General features: G+C 36.5%; 1 protein-coding gene across 3 annotated transcripts in view; it reads left to right on the top strand.

The window, feature by feature from the left end:
- Positions 1 to 19,637, top strand: part of GALK2 (galactokinase 2) — a 142,429-nt gene that overhangs the window by 36,097 nt on the left and 86,695 nt on the right. For all 3 annotated transcript variants that reach the window (XM_036442674.2, XM_045582699.1, XM_036442666.2), the window contains exons 4-5: positions 4,912 to 5,002; positions 8,338 to 8,484. In XM_036442674.2, the coding sequence (XP_036298567.1) occupies positions 4,912 to 5,002; positions 8,338 to 8,484 (238 nt within the window). The remainder of the gene's footprint in view (positions 1 to 4,911; positions 5,003 to 8,337; positions 8,485 to 19,637) is intronic.

Here is a 19,637-nt window from a genome sequence, read left to right as displayed (position 1 = left end):
ATTGATGACTTTTAAATATTGAACTGTCTTTTTATTCCAGAGATGAGACCTACTTGCTAATAATATATTATGATGGATTTGACTTGCTAAGTACAAAAAAAAATTGGCATATAATTGGCACATTATATTTTTGGCTTATTGTTCATTGGACAATTTGCCTGCAGTTATGTTTATTCTGCAGTTATTTTATGTGAGACTTTGAAAAGGCATTATACCAGGTTGTACAAGATATAGAAATTCCTTACCTTTGTATGGAACTTATTGTATAGGATCCTTTTATTTTCTATTTACTTTGCATAACTGAGAATATATCTTACATACATTTTGGACCCGTTAGAGAGAAACCTTACATTATCTCAAACACAATTTTGTGTCATTGTTTGCAAATATTTAATATTGGGTGCATAATAATTTGTCATATTTATTTAGTCCAGTTCACTTAACAATTCCCATTGCTATAAATATGTGGTTTCAGATTTATTTTTTTCACAAAAACAAAGCCTGAGACAGACTTGGATGAAGGTGGAGTATTGGTAAATGATTCCAGGAGTGGTAGTGAAACAGCATAGAGAATGAGTTAGGGAAGCAGAGGTAAATTATCAAGACAAGTATTCTCTGCTGAGGATAAGGGGCTTTAGTCTAGTAGGACCCTAGGGAGTATGCAGCATGTCTCCCAGAATTCTTCACATGTTGTGTAGCATTCATTGCATGGAGATACCATAATTTATCTATTCACCATTGATGGGCACTTAGATCATTTCCAGTTTTTGGCTATCCTATATAATAAAAAGCCAATATGCAAATTTTCCCAATGGAAGGGAGTTCCAATGATTGGGAGTTAGAAGTGCACTGACCTTCGTCAGTGGTGGAGTGGGTGAGGTCGGGGGAAGGAGGGAGGAGGGCAGGGCCAGTGAACAGGTGGCCCCAGGTCAAGGCGGGTGTGAGTGGGGGCCCCAGTCACCTTGCTGATGGCCCTACCAGTTGCCCCACAGATGGCAACTGGCAGTGGCGGTAGGGGGTTGGGTCAGCGAGCAGGTGACGCCAGGCCAAAGCGGGTGCATATGGGGTCCTGATCGCCCCACCGGTCACCCCACAGACAGTGACTAGCGACCCACAGATCAGTCCTGATTGTCAGCCAGGTGGGACCCTACCCATGCATGAATTTAGTGCACTGGGACTCTAGTTATGAATAATGCTGCTAAGAATAATTGTGTCCAAATCTATGTGTGGACATGTGTTTCATTTTTCTTGGGTAAATACATAGGGCTGGACTGTCTGGTTTAACTTTTCAAAAAATTTGCCTATTTTCCAAAGTGGTTGTAACATTTCCATTTCCACCATCAGTGTATGAGAGTTCCAATTGATCCACATCCTTGCTAACATGTCTTTAAATTTTAGCCACTCTCATAAATGTATAGTAGTAGTGCATTGTGGTTTTTAATTTCTCTAGTGATATTGAACATTATTTCATATATTTTTGTCATCTATATATCTTATTTGATTAATGGTCTGTCCAAATAATTTGCCCATTTTAAAGTAGTTTTTTCATCATCTATTATTGATGTGTAATCTATAAGAGTTTTTTAATATATTGTAGATACAAGTTCTTTGTTAGATGTATGTTTTGCAGAATATTTCATCCAATCTGTGACTTGAATTTTCATTTTCTTTACTGTGGAGTTTGAAGAAGAAAAGTTTTTAAATTTGATGAAGTCCTAATTATTGATTTTTTCAGGCCTACTTATTGAATTTGTAGTTTTTGACTGCATTTAAGAAACCTTTTTAAAACCAAAAGTCATTAAACTTTTCCCCAGTCATTAAACTTAAAATTTTAGTTCTTATATTTAGGTCTATGATTCATTTTGAGTTAACTTTTGTATGTGGCATGCAATAAAGGCTGAGGTTTTTGTGTTTGCCTGTGGCTGTCCAATTGTTTCCCACCATTTATTGGAAAAATTATTTTTTTCCATTGAATTATCTAGAAAAGCAATTGGTAATATACGTAGGGATATATATCTAGGTTCTATTCTGTTCTATTGATATATTTGTGCATCTTTATGTTAATAACACAGTGTCTGAAGACTGTAGCTTTGTAAGAAGCCCTGTGAACTCAGGTAGTGTAAATCTTCTAATTTTGTCTTTTTAAAATTTGTTTTTGCTATAATAGATCTTTTGCATTTTTTCATTAATTTTAGAATTAGGTATTCAATTTCTATGAGAAAGCATGCTTGAATTTTTATTAGGGTTAAACTGAATGTATAAATCAATTTGGAAAGAATTGACATCTTAATAGTATTTATTCTTTTAATTCATGAACACAGTATTTCTCTTCATTTATGTAGGTCTTCATTTTTGCTCAAAAGTATTTTGTTGTTTTGAAGGTACATGATTTGTTAAATTTTCCCCTCAGTATTTACCTTTTTTTTTTTTTTTTTTTTTAAATCCTCACCTGAGGTTATTTTTCCATTGATTTTTAGAGAGAGTGGAAGAGAGGGAAAGAGAGAGAGAAACATCGATGTGAGGGAAACACATTGATTGGTTGCCTCCTGCACACACTCCGACTAGGGCCTGGGCTGAGGAGGAGCTTGCACCCGAGATATGTGCCCTTGACTGTAATTGAACTCGGGACCCTTTAGTCAGTTGTCTCCACTGAGTCAAACTGCTGGGGCTAAGTATTTACTTTTTTGATAATATTGTTCTTGTAAATGGTCCAACCTAGTTCCTGACACAAGTAGGGTAGACACTGGTCAAATGTTTGTTGGAAGAACAGGTGAATGAATGAGTAAAATGTGTAAGAGGCTGAAACCGGTTTGGCTCAGTGGATAGAACGTTGGTCTGTGGACTGAAAGGTCCCAGGTTCGATTCCGGTCAAGGGTATGTACATTGGTTGCGGGCACATCTCTGGTAGGGGGTGTGCAGGAGGCAGCTGGTCGATGTTTCTCTCTCATCGACGTTTCTAGCTCTTTATCCCTCTTCCTTCCTCTCTGTGGAAAATCAATAAAATATATATTTTTAAAAAATGTGTAAGTGGAAAGTGAGTCATGTCTGCTCATTTTGAAGACGTTTTTCTTAGTATTCTATAACATGGGTATAAGAATGGAGAAAGCAGATGGGTGAGGTAATGCAGGGAAAAATGTTGGTGGGAAATGAGTGCCTGTTTTTGAACCTTAGGAAAAGGCTGGGCAGAAAAATAAGACAGGGGCAGAAGATGATACTCTAAGCCTGTGGTTAACTCATTAGTCAACAGAGCCAAATATCAACAGTACAGTGATTGAAATTTGAGAGCCAAATTTTTTAAACTTAAACTTCTTCTAATGCCACTTTTTAAAATAGACTCACCCAGGCCATGGCATTTTGTGGAAGAGCCACACTAAAGGGGCCAAAGAGCCGCATGTGGCTCGCAAGCCACTGTTTGCCGACCACTGCTGTAAGCAAATGGCATCCAAAAGAAAGCAGGTGTAGCCATACTTAAGGAAAAACAGACTTCAAGCCAAAAGAATTAGTAATGAGAAGGTAAAAATGGACATTATGTAATAAGGAGGACATCAAGAAGATATAACATTTATTAATATATATGCACCTAACTCAGGAGCACCAAAATATATAAAGCAACTATTGACAGGCTTCAAGGGAGAAATTGATAGCACTACAATAATGTAAGCAACTTTAACACCCAACCTGCACCACTGGATAGAGCCTTCAGACATAAAGTCAACAAGGAGGCCCTGGCCAGCTAGCTCAGTTGGTTAGAACATCATCTTGATATGCTAAGGTTGTGGATTCAATCCCCAGTCAGAGCACATACAAGAATCAGCCAATGAGCCAGAACTGGTTTGGCTCAGTGGATGGAGTGTTGGCCTGTGTACTGAGGGGTTCTGGGTTCGATTCCGGTCTAGGGCATGTACCTTGGTTGTGAGCACATCCCCAGTGGGGGGTTTGCAGGAGGCAGCTGATCAATGATTCTCTCTCTCTCTCGATGTTTCTTGCTCTCTATCCCTCTTTCTTCCTCTCTGTGAAAAATCAATAAAATATATTAAAAAAAAAAAAAAGAATCAGCCAATGAATGCAGAAATAACTGGTGAATAGAGGCCCTTTCCCCCCAGGATGTGATGCTATAGAACAAGTTTTTGCTATAGCAGCTGAGCTCAGGCAAGTTTTTTTCTCCATTAAATAATATCTGGTGAGGAAATACCTGGAGTGTATATAAGTATATTTTATCTCATCAAGTTTTTACTCAGTGACTTTAGCATCCATTGATTCTTTCATGAAACAGTTACCATGGAGTTTGCCAAATAGTGATTTTTTAAAATTTCTATCATTTTTCTACATCTAATTAGTTGGCATTTGATTCTAAGGAAGTGCTTTCCCTTCTCCTTCATGTAACTATTCATTTGTTAATTTATATCAGTGTAGATTTATGGCATCTTATTTTATTCAATGAGTTATGATAATCAAAATAATCATTTGTTTTATTTATTCCCCTTTTCCTTAAACTGTGCATATGATAAAATTCTATGGGTGACGGAGAGTGTGGGGAAGAAGGCTTCCATTCCAACTATCAATGCGCCAAACAGCAGGGCCAAAGGATAAGGTTTACACTAGCATAACAAGGACCATCATGAAATAAAAAGTGGTATAGATTATGCTAAAACATATTGATCCTCTCTGTTTCAGGAAATAAGAAGGGTCAGTTGGAAGTAGTTTAGTTATTAAGGTCACTATAACTTCTCTTAACTTTTAGCGGCTGGAGATGTTGGTTGTTTTGGGGTAGGCGTGAAGTGCATATACTGTATTGAAAATAAATGGGAGGTGAGATTTCAGTGTCACTGCCTGGGCACAAGATGGCAGCAGTCAGCCGTTGATTTTGCAGCACAAGGCCTGGCCTGATAGTTATGTGTCTTGTTTTTGCAGGGACTTCAGTACTGGTACTAACAACATTCAGATCGACAAAACCAAGCCTCTGTGGCACAACTATTTCCTATGTGGATTTAAAGGAATTCAGGTAAATTGGTTTATAAGGCACCTACTAACATTTGAGACTGTGATGGCGATTGTATCAAGATTTATTTACTCTATTATTTTTGTCTCTTTTAATACCAACTAATGTTTCTGTTCTGTTTTGCTAATTTAAATATTTCAGGGGATGAGGTAGATAAGACTTTTTCTGGGTGGTGTTCACAGGGACAGCTGTGGCTGTTCACAGGTCAGGTACATCTGACATGTTTCTGTTTTTTTTTTTTTTTAATTTCCCCTCCAAATTTTCTTTTGAAGGATACATTCTAGTAATATTATTCACATTTAGTTCCAGCTGCATTAATTTAACATATTAAGTCTCAGATCTGTTATCTATAAAGTGATGTCACTGCTATCTCAACAGGGTGGTTGCAAGGATTACACAATGCTTGATGTATAGTAGATATTCAATAAATGGTAACTACTATTATTATCAGGTGGGCTTACAAAAATGTAGTGAAATTTATTAGAATAAGTATTTTCCACCCTAGCAGGTTTGGCTCAGTGGATAGAGCATTGGCCTGAGGACTGAAAGGTCCCGGGTTTGATTCTGGTCAAGGGCACATGCCCAGGTTGCACGCTTGATCCTCAATGGGGGACATGCAGGAGGCAGAGCCCATCAGTGATTCTCTTATCATTGATGTTTCTATCTTTTTCTCCTTTTCCCTTCCTCTCTGATTAAAAAAATAAAAAAATAAAAAGTATTTTTCTAGAAACTTTGAATAATTACTTTGAACATCTCTAATGTTGTGTACAAGAATGAGAAAATAAAACATTTCCTTTCTCCTAAGTAAAAAAGTGTAAAGGACAAAAAGAAAGTTTATTTGTTAAATCAATTAATTTTGTTATTAAAATCCATGTTTTAGAGAGCTTGTATTCCTTATTGCCTGGCAGTCTGACCTGAAACTTTGTCGTGAGTGGCCCAGCGCTCAGTGGCCTGTCACAGAAACACATTGCATTTATTTCTTATGTGTAGTCTCTAATTATAGGTTCTGGACTTGGAGTTTCTCCTTCTCTTCCTTCCTTTGTTCCTTCCATCCTTCCTTCCTTCCCCCAGATACATGGTAAAAATTTATGGGAAAAGTTATTGGAAGGTTTTAAACCTTCAAAAGATTTGACTTGTCATATCTGTTACTGGGAATTACAGTATTTGGAAGCATTTACCTGGCAAATGCAATTTGATCTTCCTCATAGCAGCATGCCTTTTGTAGCATATGGGTAAGGCAACCTAAATAATGCATGTTGTTTTGTGTTGCTTTTGAGAATTTCAGGTCCCAAAGCCATCCTTTTTGGTTTGATAACTTATGTGCAAAAGCAGGTTTGTGCAATGAATTTTTGACAGAAAAGTAATTTCAAGCTAGCCTTTTCAGAGACCTTCCAACTAAAATACTAGAAAGGTCCAGAGGATAATCTGTTTATATTAAATTGAACATGTTATCCTTTTGGGATAGAGCTATTACAGAATTTGGCAAAAGCCATTTGCATTTTTGAATCTAAGTTTTAATTTAAACATTGCATGATAAGTTTGTAAGTATGATTCACATTCATGAAACCCTGTGAATCAGTTTATGGTAAAATATATAGCATTCAACAAGAATTTTTTTTTTAAAGGCATTGGCAGCAGCAGTTTATAATCTGTTTGTATTTCTGGAAAGGAAATTTTTAGATGACTTGAAATCAAGAAGAGAAGTATATATCCAACTGTATCTCTTTGTGCATGAAGTTTGGCCAGTTTAGGAAAAAAAGGACAAAAAATTAAACCAGTCTTTTTCTTTTTTTTTTTTTTTGTAGTGTTTTGTTGTTACTTTGGTTATTATAACAGTTTATTGAAATTTCTCCATTGAGCCGCGACCGGTTTGGCTCAGCGGTAGAGCGTCCGTCTGCGGACTGAAGGGTCCCAGGTTCGATTCCGGTCAAGGGCATGTACGTTGGTTATGGGCACATCCCCAGTAGGGGGTGTGCAAGAGGCAGCTGGTCGATGTCTCTCTCTCGTCAATATTTCTAGCTCTCTATCCCTCTCCCTTCCTGTCTGTAAAAAATCAATAAAATATTAAAAAAAAGAAAAAAAAAGAAATTTCTCCATTGAATATGATGAAATGCATTCTTATGTAATATAATAGTATTTTATACTTTGGTTTTAAGCCTTTTGAGTAATTTGCAAACAGTGGTACTTTTCTTGATGAGGAAGTGGCTTTGAATTTACTTAGTGATTTTAAAAAAATATTTTAATTGATTTCAGAGAGGAAGGGAGAGGGAGAGAAAGAGAGAAACATCAATGATGAGAGAGAATCATTGATTGATGTCTCCTGCACACCCCACACTGGGGGTCAAGCCCACAACCTGGGCATGTGCCCTGTCCAGGAATTGAACCGTGACCTCCTGGTTAATAGGTTGATGCTCAACCACTGAGCAGTGCTGGCTGGGCTTGAATTTATTTTTAATCTTAAACCACAAAGGTTATATGTGTTAGCATCCTAAGTGGCATCCTACATATTCATCTAAATAACCTAGAGCTTTCTATCTTTAGATCAGAGAAATAAGAGTTTCCCTGCTTTATTTACAGTCTGTACTCTTATTTGTGGCTGAATTATAATTTGGCTGTCTTGAAAGCTACCATATGGCTAAATTGTAGCTATAAACTCCAGTAAAAATCTGGATTTCCTCATAGAGCTGACTTACATTAAATCACAGTGACAGTGTGCTGGCTCAGATTTCTGATTGCAATGGAGAAGTTCTCATCCAAAAATTGGAGACCTGGGTCCTACTCCTAAGCTCCCTACCCATGAGCTTGGGAAAGTCTCTTAATATTTTATTGCCTAGGTTTTTCCATAGGAAAACAGAACTGAAAGTTTGCAGTCCTTTTTCTTCAGAGGCCCTTCTGAAGAAACACACTCCATAGAAATAAGCTACTACTTGATGTTAGAGTTTTACATCTCAAAGTGTTGGGGTGTATTACATAGCCATTAAATCTGTCTTGCTAATAATTGTGCATTTCATTTCTTGCTACTTGAGAAGTTTAATTATAACTGTTCAATTATTTTCCCATGTTTGTTCAAATCAATTAATGTCTAAGAAAAAGATAATTCAAGGCAATTTTAGGAAATGGATCAGTAGCTTTTTGTTGAACAGAGTAAAAAGTAATCCTCATATTATCATACCCTTACATGAAATATCATAGATGCAACTGAATTGCACAAGTAGTTTCTATAAATAGCATAATAAGTCCATTGATAGACTTTTGCTCCCTGCGGAGTAAAATAACACTTTGCTACTCCTTGAATTCAACACCAAAGTGACTAGTGCTGTCTTTTCTTTTATCTGTAGGAACACTTTGGTCTTAGCGACCTGGCGGGAATGAATTGCCTGGTGGATGGGACTATCCCTCCAAGTTCTGGCCTCTCCAGCTCCAGTGCCCTGGTCTGTTGTGCTGGCTTGGTGACACTCACAGTTCTGGGAATGAACCTATCCAAGGTAACCTCACAGAAACCTCTTTTTCTAAGGTATTTGTATCTGAATCTGAACATTAGAATGTCTTCCTTTGATTGGAAAACTGTCTTACTGAACAGACTATACATGCATGTATTGTAACTTAACAAGTCTTGCTTGTAATAAACCACTCTAAGGTAGTTGATACCTTCCAAGCAGTGAGTATATCTGTGAATAACTATATTGAAATGCTCTTAATTTACAGTGTGGAGTTTGAATGAATGGATATCTTTTAGATCACCTCATTAACAAGTTCAGAACAAGAAATTCTAGGCCTTGTGGTTGAACCTGCTTATTTTCATCCAAAACTTTAAATATTTGGCAAACAGTGGGTAAAACCAGGCAATAAAGGAACTGAACAGCATATCTGTTTATGCCAGAAGGTTAGTCACTGATATAAACTTAAAAAAATATTGCGTTACAAAGAGGAAGTGCTTATTTAAAGGAAACATAAATCCTACTGGAGGTCAGAAATCCTTAACTTTACAAGTTCACATAAATCTCCAACTTTTCAGTTCAGAGCAGGTGTGCTTAGCTTTAATTAATGGTTTGAGTTCTGGTTTCAATAAAATGTTATCATAGGTTCTTTTTATTTCATATACATACACTACCAAGTTTATAAATGGTTTGGGAACACAGATTGGGCATCAGGCAGATCAAGAGAAAAGACATCTACATGCTTAGTTTTTTTTAAGGCTATCTAAACTTCCCATTTGAAAATTTTATATAGTATAAGAGAAAAGAGAGAAATGATGTTTTCCAATGGTCTTAGTAGCAAAATTATAGTTATTAAGTAGAAATGAAAATAATTTTATGGTTGGGGGTCATCACAACATGAGGAACTTTATTAAAGAGTTGAGGCATTAGAAAGGTTGAGAACCACTGATCTAAGTGAAAAGAAGATAAAGAAAACTTGAACTTCTGGAATTAAATTTGTATGTCCTTGTGCTTTCAAAGTAAAAAATAGCAACTATTTTGCCATAAAAACAGACACATAGATCAATGGAATGCAAAAGAGAGTCCAAAAATAAGCCCACATGTATGTGATTAATTAATTTATGACAAAGAAGCCAAAAATATACCATGAAGAAAGGACAGTTTCTCCAATAAATGATGTTGGGAAAAATGGACATCCACATGCCAAAGAACAAAACAGAACCCTATCTTACACCATACATAAAAAGGAACTCAAAATGAATTAATTATTTGTAAGACCTGAAACCATAAAAGTCCTAGAAAAAAACATTGGTGGTAAGTTCCTTGACATGGTCTTGGTGATGATTTTTTAAAATTTGACATCAAAAGCAACAGCAACAAAAACAAAATAAACAAATGGGATTATATCAAATTAAAAAACTTCTGTACAGCAAAGGAGAAAAAACCCAAACAATCCAATTAAGAAGATGGGCAGAGTATTTGAATATTTTTCCAAAGAGACATACAATTGGTTAATAGACACATGAAAAGATGCTCAACATTACTTATCATGTGAAAAATGCAGATCAAAACCACAATGATGCATTACCTCAGATCTGTTAAATGTTTATTATCAAAATGATAAGAAATAACAAGTGTTGGCAAGGATGTGGAGAAAAGGGAACCATTGTGCACTGTTGGTGGGAATGTAAATTGGTGCAGGCACTATGGAAAAGAGTATGCCCTATACAATTTAAGACAATAATTATTGCAACAAAAAGGTATCCCTACTTATCATATCCCATGTGGAACTTGTTAATTCATTAATACCCTAAATGTCATATGTCTGAAACCAGTCTAATGATATCTAACTCACCCAGAAAATCTGGAAGACAGAAACTATGAGTCAGAATGGAACTGAGGGAAGAGTATGGTGTGATAAAAGACCTATGAAATAGAAAAGGCTAGAGGTTTTAAGATGACAGAATGAAGACATATCTATTCTCCCCCCCCCGCCCCCGCCCCCATCACTCATTCATTCTTCTTTTCTCAAATAATCATCCCGAAACATCAGGGCAACAGGAAAAGAAGGCACAAGTTCCATCTTTGATACAATCAAAGAGACATAAATAACCCTAAACCACAAGATACAAAGATGGAAACTAGGTAAAGGATGGTGCATGACTTAGCAGACTGGAGAAAGGTCAGAGCCAAGTGCTGTGAAGGGAGGGCTTGCTCACAGCCCTCTGGAAAGGCTTACGAATTAGAGGCACCAGTACCAGAAAAGGCAGGTGGGAATTTATTTGAAAGTCTTTCTGAGGATCCATCAGACTCTCAGAGCCCACTGGTAAATAAGGAGACCATTTCCTTCCACCTTTACAGGAGTCTCTGGAGAAATAACATGGGGGCTCTAAGTATAAAGAAAAGCTGGAGGAGAGCAGAATTGAAAATCAGGGGATTAAAGGATGTTCTGCATCTCAACAGTGAAGACAGAAACTATGAGTCAGAATGGAACTGAGGGAAGAGTATGGTGTGATAAAAGACCTATGAAATAGAAAAGGCTAGAGGTTTCAAGATGACAGAATGGACGATCCTTCTGAGAGGAAACTAGCCATCTTGGAGACAAAATGACATTTGGTGACCTCCTCCCACAAAAATTTTCTTGCTACTCTAAGACCCTGTTCGAAGCCCATTTACAAAGTTTCTAATCAGCTTTTTAGTGACTCACTATTAAATGTGATAGAACAGTAAGAGATAATTAGACTTTGGAAGAAAGCCTCCAACATGAAGCAAACAAATAGAGAAGAAAACAAGGACAATGCTGAAAGCAGAAAAATGCTTCAAAGAAGCCTCGATGTCCTCAGAGATAAAAGAGAATGCTCTAGAAAGAATAGAATGTTATTTTAAAAAGATAAACGAACAATAAGGAAGCACTTTGGGGCATTAACAATATGATCGCTAAAACAAAATGATCTGTAAAAGGATTGCAAGAACTCTCTGCTGGAATAGGAAATAAAAAGACTGGACAATAAGAGAGAGAAAGATAGGAAAATTTATAAACCAATTCCAGAAATTTGATATCTGACTAGTAAGGTGAAATAGAGAAAACTCACTAGAAAATTATTAAAAAAAATTTTTCCCCCTCCAAAATCAACAATCGACAAGTGCTGGCGAGGATGCGGATGTGCACTGCTGGTGGGAATGCACACTGGTGCAGCCACTGTGGAAAACAGTATGGAGATTCCTCAAAAAGTTAAAAATAGAACTCCCATTTGACCCAGTGATCCCACTTCTAGGAAATATCCCAAGAAACTGGAGACACCAACCAGAAAGGATATATGCACCCCTATGTTCATAGCAACATAATTTACAATAGCTAAGATTTGAAAACAGCCTAAGTGCCCATCAGCAGATGAGTGGGTTAAAAGATGTGGTACACCTACACAATGGAATACTATGCTGCTATAAAAAAGAAGAAACTTTTACCATTTGCAACAGCATGGATGGAACTGGAGAGCATTATGCTAAGCAAAATAAGCCAGTTGGAGAAAGATAAATATTACATGATCTCACTCATATGTGGGATATAATGATCAACATAAACTGATGAACAAAAATAAATCCAGAGACAAGGTAGCACTGAACAGATTGTCCAACCTCAGAGAGAAGGCAAGTGGGGAGGTTAAAGTTCAACCAAAGGACTTGTATGCATGCATATTGGCATAACCAATGGACACAGATACTGGGGCAGTGGTGGCTTGCCCTCAGGGGTGGGAGTGGCCTGGGGGGTGTCAACCGGCGGAAAAAAGGAGGCATATGTAATACTTTAAACAACAAAAAATGATTCTCCTAAATAAAAACATGAATTCTCATATTGAAAGGTGCTCACTATATGCTCAACATAATAAATGAAAAAAAAAATCCCCAAATTATACCTGAATAAAAATTTTTTTTGCAGAGAAAAAAGAAAAAAACACACACACCAAATCAAAGTATACCATCTGAGAATTTTGAAACTTGAATGTTAATAGAAAGCACATTAAAGCTGACTGAGAGAGCAAGAGAAAAGAAGGAAAACTTAACCATCAAAGGATCAGGAATGAAAATTATCAAAAACAACTTTAGAAGATGCAAGGCAACAGAGTAATAGCTTCAAAATATGAATTTAGCTTATAGTAAGTGAATTGATAAAGTATAAGGATAGAATAAAATATTCTCAAACTTGCAAAGTCTAAAAGTCTACAGGATGTAATCTATGCAAAAACTGAGGAATAAACCAAGAAAGATGACATGAGAACTGGGAAATGGGGAATCCTATGTAGGAGAGAGAAGCTGGGTAATTTTTGAACATTAGTGAAGAGAAATCCCAAAATAACTTATACCCATGACATCTAGCAGTTAGAAAACTCTCAGTACAGATTAGAACCAGAAGAGAGAGGGAACAAGTAAAATTGATAAATCTTATCAGGAAAATCTTATTTGGCTCATAAACAAACAACATCTTAATAATTAATGCATTGAATATGAATTTAACAAAAATTTTGGCGTAAATTTATTGAGAAAGATTGTGGGCAAGGGAAGTGGGCGTGAGTGAGCTAGAATCCTCATTTACCATAGTAGGAAGGAGGTAGGTAAACTTTAAAATGGAGTAATCAGGAGGTAGCACATAACTGAGACTTAATCACTTAAAGCCAGAGCCAAGTGTTGACAGTGACTCTGGGCACAGCACTGGGGGTGGGGATGAGAGGGTGAGACTAGGGACTGTTTTTTGTTATTATAATCCTTGTAGCTCATTTGATCACTTAGATTACGTGCATAAATTCCTTCTGTGAAAGTAAAAATTAATTGAAAATAAAGAGAAGGACAGAGGGAAGTGGTTAATGGAATGAAAGGTAAGAGGGGCAAGGGATGACCCAAATTAGTGTGTTGGGGGAGCTGGAAGATGAAGAGGGGAGAAGGGATTCAATGAGTCAAAGTTAGAGATTAAGAACAGATGAGCTGCTGGACTGTGACCAGATCAGAAAGGCCTAGGGAGAGGCTTGTTGATGGGTTTTGGGTGAAAGAATCCAAGAAAATGCAGGCATCTCCCAGTTAATGGCAGCAGTCCATTCCAAAAGCCAGAGGTCTGCACTTATTATTTTAAGTAGGAGAAATTATAATGTATTACTCAACTCCACTAATTTTCTACAATGTTACAAAAACACAGTAAAAACTTCTCTATGTAAGTAACTCAGAAATACAATGAAAAAGACTCAAAACAGCCTTCTTGAACATCAAACAATTAATATGGTTGTTAACACGCAGTTACTTTACATAGTAATCCTCCATATGTCTTCTCTGTCAACACCTGGTGTTCCAGTATTTTGCATACTATTTTGTCAACAGTGTTGTTTTTAGGTATTGGTATGTAACTATATTTTCTTACATAAACACCTTATATTGAGAGATACATACCATCTATGAAGTCTGAGTATCAAAACCCAGGAAGTACTCTATCCAGAAAATGTTAGTTGGTGAGACATTCTGTAAGGTATACCTGTACTTTGTCAGCTCAGGATTCAGGTTGCTCTAGATTTGTGTCCAGTTTCTTTGTGTTCTTAGGGTTGTCCTTGGAGAACAAGTTACAAAATTTTAAGGATCTTAGATTAGAGATAACTGCCTTGCTTGGGTGATAGTTTACAACTCTAAAGGCAAGCCCTAGATACTAAAGTGTGTCCTACAAAATCTTTTCTCTACTGGGGTGGGGTGAGGTGTTGATTTTGAATTAATGAGATGATGGACTGAGCAAATGATGGTCAGAAGACCCACTTTGGAGGATTGGGGGGTACTGTTGAAGAATATATAGCTGAGTTGTATCCCTCATGTTGAAGAGTAAGGAGGAAAAATCCCTTACTACCTTAGTTGGTGAAGGTTGAAATAACAAGCAGGGAGCAGTGGAGTAAGTGTGTCTAGAGAAGATGTTTTTCAGCTACAGTATAAATTTCCTAAGTCTCAGAAGCAGCTATTCACAGACATTTACTAGATTCCTTCTATGTGCCAGGCATATAGTAGGCAGCAAGGATACAGCTGAGAATAAATTGGTGAAGACCCTGCTTTCATGGAACTTACATGCTGGTGCTTGTGGTGATAATGAATAGCTATCCAAATAATTATATAGTATAATATCAGCTAGGGCTATAAAGAAAAGTGGGCGGTAGTAAGGAGAAGCAGCTATTTTAGATAAGGAGTTAGGGGAAATCCTCTCTAAAGGGGATACATTTGAACAGAGACCTGAGAGAGTGAGCAGAGAAGAAAGGCAGAAGGAACAGCCAGTGCAAAAGCCCTGAGGGAAAATAGCAGAGGCCTTTATAGGTCTTGGGGCTGGTGAATGGGGATAGGGTAGAGTGGTGGGAGGTGAGCTGAGAGTGGTGGTCAGAGGGTCTTACTTGCATTTCATTCCAACTGTAATAGGAGGCCTTTGAAGGGCTGTGAGCTGAGGATAGTAGAGTACTTTCAGCTGGGAGTACCACATTGTACCCAATCTTGGGATGGGAGGGAACAGTAGAAATGAAGAAAAGAAGGACGGAAGGAAGGAAGGAAGGAAGGAAGGAAGGAAGGAAGGAAGGAAGGAAGGAGAAGGAAGGGAGGGAGGGAGGGAGGGAGGAAGGAGGGAGGGAGGGAGGGAGGGTAAAGGAGGAAGGGAGAGAAGGAAGAGGAAGAAGGAAGGAGGAAGGATAGATTAGTGAGGAGTAAGTGAAAGAGGGAGATGGTGGAGAGGAGAGGACGAGAGAGAGAGATACGGAGTGCGTTGAGAGATGGAGTGTATCGTTAATGCCATTATGAAATTTAATATATTGTACATAATGAAATAGTAACAGAAGACCTATTCCTTGGGCATCTATCTCATCCAAGGTGAGAAATATTTTATATGTAAAAAGGGGAACAGTGTTTTAAGAATGGCTTTATGATGAAATTAAACAGGGAATATTTTAAGTAAGTAGTGAGTCCTAAAAAAAATTTGAAGGAAGTGAAGGCTGTGTCTCGAAACAAAGTCCTGGGAGAGGCCCAAGGGCATTTCGGGCAGAGCGAACCCATAAGTGTCTTGTAACAGTTCTCTGAGCCAGACTTATAAATATGTGTCAGCAGAGGCCTAAAAATTCTTATGCAGCCTCATGAAATTCCTTTTAAAATCTTATTTGACTACAGGGATGTTTTCTACTTGCTGAAGTCCCTGAACAGATTTAGTTAACTAAATTTCAGGGGCAAGTTAGTTGTATAGACATGGGCTGATACTCTTTTCAGAGGAGTGTTTTTGAAGTTTGAAATCCATACTGTGCAAGTGACCTTTGAGGTTCAGAAGCAGAGTAAGTGGAATGTTCAAAATTTTGTGCCAAATGTGTTCAAGTTTTTATTTTCCTGAGTTTATAAGGGCTGTTTCCTTGAGAAAGTTTAAAGCTACATTTTTTTTCCTTATAGCTACATTCAAATTAAATATTTCTTGGCCTTCCGAATGAGACCTTGCGCTTAAAAAAGTAAAGACATGGTCTACATTATAAAATGAAAAGAATCTCACAGTTATACAAAGTTTAAACTATGATTTGAATGTTTTAATAGCAGTTTGCTACACGGGATAAGGAAAATCAGAAAACAATTTGCACTGTCACTAATTATTACTATGTTAGAAGCCTGTACAAGGACATTGTTTGAGTTTGCTTAGAATAACAAAAACCTCGTCTATATAATGATTAAGGAAAATGGTAGTTTAAAGCATTCCAGCCAGATGTTGGCTGCTAATGAACTGCAGCGTGGCCTCTAAGAAGATGGTAAATCCAGACTACAATCTTTGAAAAAAATCTCTTAATTAAGTGTTGAACATGGACTGAAGCCATGTGCTCACTGGTACAAAAACCAGGAGCGCTAGGGTTAGCCCTGGGTGGCCTGTGTTTAAAATGTTTGAAACTTTAAGTTGATGTGGTTAATATTGCAATATAAAACCGTCCACATACTAATAGTTTTATCTATTAAAAAAAGAACGAAGTTTCTTTCAATTCTGTGGGATGGTGTTTGCATCTCTGGTTACATTTTTTCTGGGAGTAGGACTCGAGACTGAATCATTTATTTAATGATTTTGAGTAATTTGGGTTCACTTGATGATGTGACTAAGCTATTTGATTGCAGGTTAGAAGCCTTACTTTGCAGAGATTGTTTGGGTCACCTGTTTTTTTTTTTTTTTTTTTTTTCCATTTCCTTTCCTACGCTAAATACATGTTTGCCTTTAGCATAAACTAAGGCAAAAAGACTAATCAGGGAGCAGCAGATGGGGAAGAATATGGGTCACTGTTTCCAAGTGGTTTCAAATGAAACCACTATTGCTGCAAATTCATGCCTGATTGTGTTCTGAACTTTCCTTGTGATCCTTAGATCCTTATCGTTATTAGGTCACTGTGTTTCCAGGCCTCCAAACTTTTATTCGCACCCAGCAATAAGTTAAACATTATCCAATATAATGGGACAATATAGGTGATATCAAGCATACTACATATCTGCATTGCCCTTACTGCTGCATTCATTGTATGCAGTGAAAATAATGAAAAGATGGAAATAGAAGGTCAAATTACCTCCTTACTAAATTCAGAGGGATTTGTAATTTATTTTCAAGCATTTATGTTTTGTAGAGGTGATGTAACCATCTTGAGGAAGAGTTACACAGACTAATATTTGATAGAGTAATCAGGACAATGAAAGGCTCTAGACCTTGCCCCATTTGTGATAATTTACTCTGTAACTTATGTAAAACTTCCCGTGTCTCAATTTCTCCTGAGTTTATAAGGGCTGTTTCCTTGTAAGTGAAGCTAGCTGTTTCTTGAAATTCACAGGGCAAAACAGTTACATTTGCTGAATATTTCTAGTTCCCTGATCTTCATGATGGGAAATTTTTGGAAATGTTTATGGGAAGAATTTAGCAAGAAAAATAGGTAAGATGGGAAAATAAGTTAAGAGTCAGGAAAGTTTTGTAATGGTACAAAGTTTTTAAAGTAAGGAAACAAACTGAATTGTATAGAGAAGTGACTCAGAAGGAAAAGGTTAACTAATGGAAACAGTTTAAGGCATTGATGTTCTGGAGGTGAAGTTTTGGAGCTTACCACTGAAAAATATGACTTTATATGACTTTAAATATGCGTTAAGAGTTTATGTCAGAGTAAAAGATGCCCCCACCCATTACTATAGTGCCTAGATGTCATAGACACATCATCTTGAACCTCATAATAGCTTTATAAGGCAAGTTTTATTATTATTTCAGTTTTGCAGAGGAAAATAGTGAGGTTCAGAGAATTTATATAATGTGACCAAAGACAAACCACTTGTGAATGGAGCTATCTGGATTCCAGCTCTGAGAATTGATTCAAAATAGGAGCTTTTCCCACTCACTGACGCTGTTACCTATGGTGTAATGTGAACAGTATTGTAGACATAGGGAGCACACTGCAGATGAGTCCAGCCTTAACATTCTGTGATCTTTCTGATGTCCAAAATAGGTGGAAGTGAATTTAATGAATATGCTTACTAATATGAATTGAATGTTTTTTATGGATTGACCAATTTTATTCTAAAAAAATAATTGTTAATATAATGATTATTATTATTTGTTTTTCAAATCCTGCCATATCCAAAGCAAAGGGTTGGATGTTTAGGAGACAGAAAACCCTGTGTATAGTCTTTGGTTTAATGAGCTTACAATTTAGTCATGGAGAATGGATCATAACAAAAATAGAAATGTCACACAAAAATAGCATGTACAAATTCTTCCACAGAATATGAACAGAGAGAACAGTTCCCAGCTTATTTTGTGAGGCCAGTATAACTGTGCTTACAAACAAATGTTGATATCAAACCTTGAAACCAAATCTGACCCAAGGACATTATAAGAAAAGAGGATTACTGTCAATCTTTTTCATGAACCTAGATGCAAACATTTCTAAACAACATTATTAGCAAATTTAATCCAATAATATAATAGAATGATACATCATAGCCAAATTTGAGTTTGTTTTAAGAATTAAAGGTTGGTTTAATAATTGAAATCAATGTAATTTACCATACCAATAGAATAAAGGATATGGTATCTTACAAAGATATGGTATCTTGGTATAAAGAATAAAGAATATGGTATCTTACAAAGAAAAGCATTTTGTAAAATTTAACATTTCTTCATGATAAAAAAACAAACAAAAACTTTTAGCAAATTAGAAGCAAAATTCAGTATAATTGCTACCTTTGGGATTAAGGAAGGGGAATGATTAGGAGGGGACATGAAAGGGACTTTCTCGGGGGCTGGCAGTACTTATTTCTTGACCTAGATGGTGGGTTACATAGGTGTCCTCTTTGTGACAAATTATTAAGCTTTATTTTGTGCTTAATGCACTTTAACTATATGTCTTATATTTTAATAATAATAAAAAAGGAAGTAAGATTTCCTTCAATCCCAGGACCAACCATTGTTAAAGAATTTTTATGAATCCTCCAAAGGACACATTATCCACTGTAATATATACATTCTCTTTTTTTGTGATAAACACACACATACACAGACACACACACACACACACACACACATTTATTTCCCCCTGTGATTTGCTTTTTCACTTAATAGTATAAAGAATCATTCCATATTAGCCTATATTAATGGCTTCCTTGTTTAATATTATATGGTCATACTATAATTCATTTGGCCTTATAGTTAGACATTTCAATTTTTCTCCCAAGCTTATATATAACATTAATTTTAATAATTATATTTCTATACAAGGACATACTAGACTTTTATGGTGGAAACTTAGGTTTACAATTTTCCACAATTATAAAAGAGGTTTTGAAGAATATTTGTGCACATATTCCCCCCCACACACTTTATCAGTTATTTTCTTAGCATAAACCTAATGACATAGAAATATTGGGTTAAAGATATTCTCATTTTAACTTAAAATTAAAAAAAATTAATAATTTAAAAATAACTATTTTTTAGAGTAGTTTTAGGTTCATAGTAAAATTAAGCAGAAGGTACAAAGATTTCCCTTATACCCCTGCTTCCACACACACATAGCTACCTACCCCTTGCCTCTTCTGCACTGCCCCCTCCTCCCCCAACGTTCTGCACCAGAGGTACATTAAGTCATACTTGATGAACTTACAATGACACATCATTATCTCCCTTTGTATTAGGGTTCATACGGTGTTGTACTTTA

The sequence above is a fragment of the Pipistrellus kuhlii genome, unplaced genomic scaffold, assembly GCF_014108245.1.
Source record: "Pipistrellus kuhlii isolate mPipKuh1 unplaced genomic scaffold, mPipKuh1.p scaffold_m20_p_1, whole genome shotgun sequence".
Classification (NCBI taxonomy): Eukaryota; Metazoa; Chordata; class Mammalia; order Chiroptera; family Vespertilionidae; genus Pipistrellus; species Pipistrellus kuhlii.
The sequence above is the reverse complement of the archived record's forward strand: the minus strand, read 5'-3'. Positions and strand labels throughout refer to the sequence as shown.